Source organism: Oncorhynchus gorbuscha, linkage group LG18 (genome assembly GCF_021184085.1).
Source record: "Oncorhynchus gorbuscha isolate QuinsamMale2020 ecotype Even-year linkage group LG18, OgorEven_v1.0, whole genome shotgun sequence".
In the NCBI taxonomy this organism is placed as follows: Eukaryota; Metazoa; Chordata; class Actinopteri; order Salmoniformes; family Salmonidae; genus Oncorhynchus; species Oncorhynchus gorbuscha.
In genome coordinates, this window is record NC_060190.1 from 2,026,895 (window position 1) to 2,029,950 (window position 3,056).

Below are 3,056 nucleotides of genomic sequence, written 5' to 3' on the forward strand. Positions count from 1 at the left end.
GTCTGAGGGAACACACTTAATGTGTTGTAGATATGTGGTAGTAGAGTAGATAGGGAACACACTTAATGTTGTAGATATGTGGTAGTAGAGTAGGGTCTGAGGGAACACACTTAATATGTTGTAGATATGTGTAGATATGTGGTAGTAGAGTAGGGGTCTGAGGGAACACACTTAATATGTTGTAGATATGTGGTAGTAGAGTAGGGGTCTGAGGGAACACACTTAATATGTTGTAGATATGTGGTAGTAGAGTAGGGGCCTGAGGGAACACACTTAATGTGTTGTAGATATGTGGTAGTAGAGTAGTGGTCTGAGGGAACACACTTAATGTGTTGTAGATATGTGGTAGTAGAGTAGGGGTCTGAGGGAACACACTTAACATGTTGTGAAATCTGTTATGAAGGTTTTGTAATGTTCTTAAAAAATGTAGAACTGCCTTCATTTTGCAGGACTCCAGGAAGAGTAGTGGGGATCAATAATAAAAACAGAGGCTTGTGAAAGGCAAATGACTTCTATATTTATGTACATTTTGCAATATGAAAAGCATATGATGAACAACAGAGGGTTTATATTTATATCAAATCAAAAAACCCGCAAATGATATTAGCTCATCATCAAAAACCCGATATTGACACCTGAGGTATTAAACAACAGACACCTGAATTAGATCAGGTCTCTAAATGAAACAGACACCTGATATTAGACACGATCAGGTCTCTAAATGAAACAGACACCTGATATTAGACACGATCAGGTCTCTAAATGAAACAGACACCTGATATTAGACACGATCAGGTCTCTAAATGAAACAACAGACACCTGATATTAGACACGATCAGGTCTCTAAATGAAACAACAAAAGGACCCTTATTCTGCGTTCATATATACAAACTGATTTCATAAAGATTAAACAAAAACACAAATGATCAGGTCAAAAACTCAAGTCAGAACACAGGCTCTCTATTCTCTCATGTGATTTCAGGTCCTCTAACTGGGAAAATGTCTTTCCACACTGAGAGCAGTGGTATGTCTTCTCCTCCTGTGTATGTATTCTTTCATGCTTATTCAGCTGCCTTAACCAGTTAAATCTCTTTCCACAGTGGGAGCAGTGGTAGGTCTTATCCCCGCCTGTGTGTGTCCTGTCATGCACAATCAGGGCTTCTAACTGGGTAAACCGCTTTCCACACAAGGAACATTGGAGTTTGTTTTGCGTGTGCATTCGCTCATGCGATTTCAGAGTCCCCAACCACCTAATACTTTTTCCACAATGGGAACAGGAGTAAGACTTCTCTCCAGAGTGTATTTGCTTATGACTTTTCAGGTAATCTAACCGAGTAAAACACTTTCCACACTGGGAACACTGGTAAGGCTTTTCTCCTGTGTGTGTTCGCTTGTGTGATTTCAGGTGTTGTGATCGGATAAAACTCTTCCCACACTGGGAACACTGGTAAGGCTTTTCTCCTGTGTGTGTTCTCTCATGTAATTTCAGTTGTTGTGATAGGAGAAAACTCTTCCCACACTGGGAACAGTGGTAAGGCTTTTCCCCTGTGTGTGTTCTCTCATGTAATTTCAGGTGTTGTGATCGGTTAAAACTCTTCCCACACTGGGAACAGTGGTGTCGTCTCGCCGGTTTGGACGTCTCTGGGTCTGGTTCCCCTGAATGACTCTCCCCGCTGCCAGAGTGAGAGTCTGGTCTCTCTCCTACTAAAAGACAAAACAAACGATTTAGTTCAATACTTAAAACAGAGCCCTGATATGAAACCTCCATGTGATAAAACTATCTTCCTAAGTGGTTTAATGGTGCACCGGGGTTCAGTTGGTATTTTCTTTTGACCCGCCTAGACGCACTAAGAACATCCTAGGCCCTACACCCAAACAAGGGCACTGCGTTCATCCACCTCTGGCCTGCTCGCCTCCCTACCACTGAGGAAGTACAGCTCCCGCTCAGCCCAGTCAAAACTGTTCGCTGCTCTGGCCCCCCAATGGTGGAACAAACTCCCTCACGACGCCAGGACAGCGGAGTCAATCACCACCTTCCGGAGACACCTGAAACCCCACCTCTTTAAGGAATACCTAGGATAGGATAAGTATCCCCCCCCCTTTAAGATTTAGATGCACTATCGTAAAGTGACTGTTCCACTGGATGTCATAAGGTGAATGCACCAATTTGTAAGTCGCTCTGGATAAGAGCGTCTGCTAAATGACTTAAATGTAAATGTAATCCCAGGCAAATCATGATCTGTTGAATAGTTTTTACTGTGTCCCTATCAAACAGCAACCGGACAAACATTAGTAGGTTTTTACAGGTATTTATTTGTATTTCAGCATAAGTGGGTTTTGTTCGGTCCATTATCCTCCTTTTCTAGTCTAGTAGAATTGATATTTACATTATGGGCCATTAGAATAGAGGGAGGCCTGTTGGATGGGCCATTAGAATAGAGGGAGGACTGTGGATGGGCCTTTAGAATAGAGGGAGGCCTGTTGGATGGGCCATTAGAATAGAGGAGCCTGTTGGACCATTAGAATAGAGGGAGGCCTGTTGGATGGGCCATTAGAATAGAGGAGCAATACCTACCGTTACGCGCGCCCTGCGTAGCAATACCTACCGTTACGCGCGCCCTGCGTAGCAATACCTACCGTTACGCGCGCCCCTGCGTAGCAATACCTACCGTTACGCGCGCCCTGCGTAGCAACAATACCTACCGTTACGCGCGCCCTGCGTAGCAATACCTACCGTTACGCGCGCCCCTGCGTAGCCTGCCGTTACCTACCTACCGTTACGCGCGCCCTGCGTAGCAATACCTACCGTTACGCGCGCCCTGCGTAGCAATACCTACCGTTACGCGCGCCCTGCGTAGCATAGTAATACCTACCGTTACGCGCGCCCTGCGTAGCAATACCTACCGTTACGCGCGCCCTGCGTAGCATACCTACCGTTACGCGCGCCCTAGCGTAGCAATACCTACCGTTACGCGCGCCCTGCGTAGCAATACCTACCGTTACCGCGCCCTTACGCCTACCCCTACATGCGTAGCAATACCTACCGTTACGCGCGC

General features: G+C 45.6%; 1 protein-coding gene across 3 annotated transcripts in view; it reads right to left on the minus strand.

Annotated features, from left to right (window-relative positions):
* Positions 1–690: 690 nt before the first annotated feature.
* LOC124002779 (putative zinc finger protein 833) overlaps positions 691–3,056 on the minus strand; it is a 10,852-nt gene continuing 8,486 nt past the window's right edge. For 2 of the 3 annotated variants that reach the window (XM_046310507.1, XM_046310509.1), the window contains exon 2: positions 691–1,704. In XM_046310507.1, the coding sequence (XP_046166463.1) occupies positions 932–1,704 (773 nt within the window). In that variant the 3' untranslated portion in view covers positions 691–931. The remainder of the gene's footprint in view (positions 1,705–3,056) is intronic. The other variant, XM_046310508.1, reaches the window with a different exon arrangement.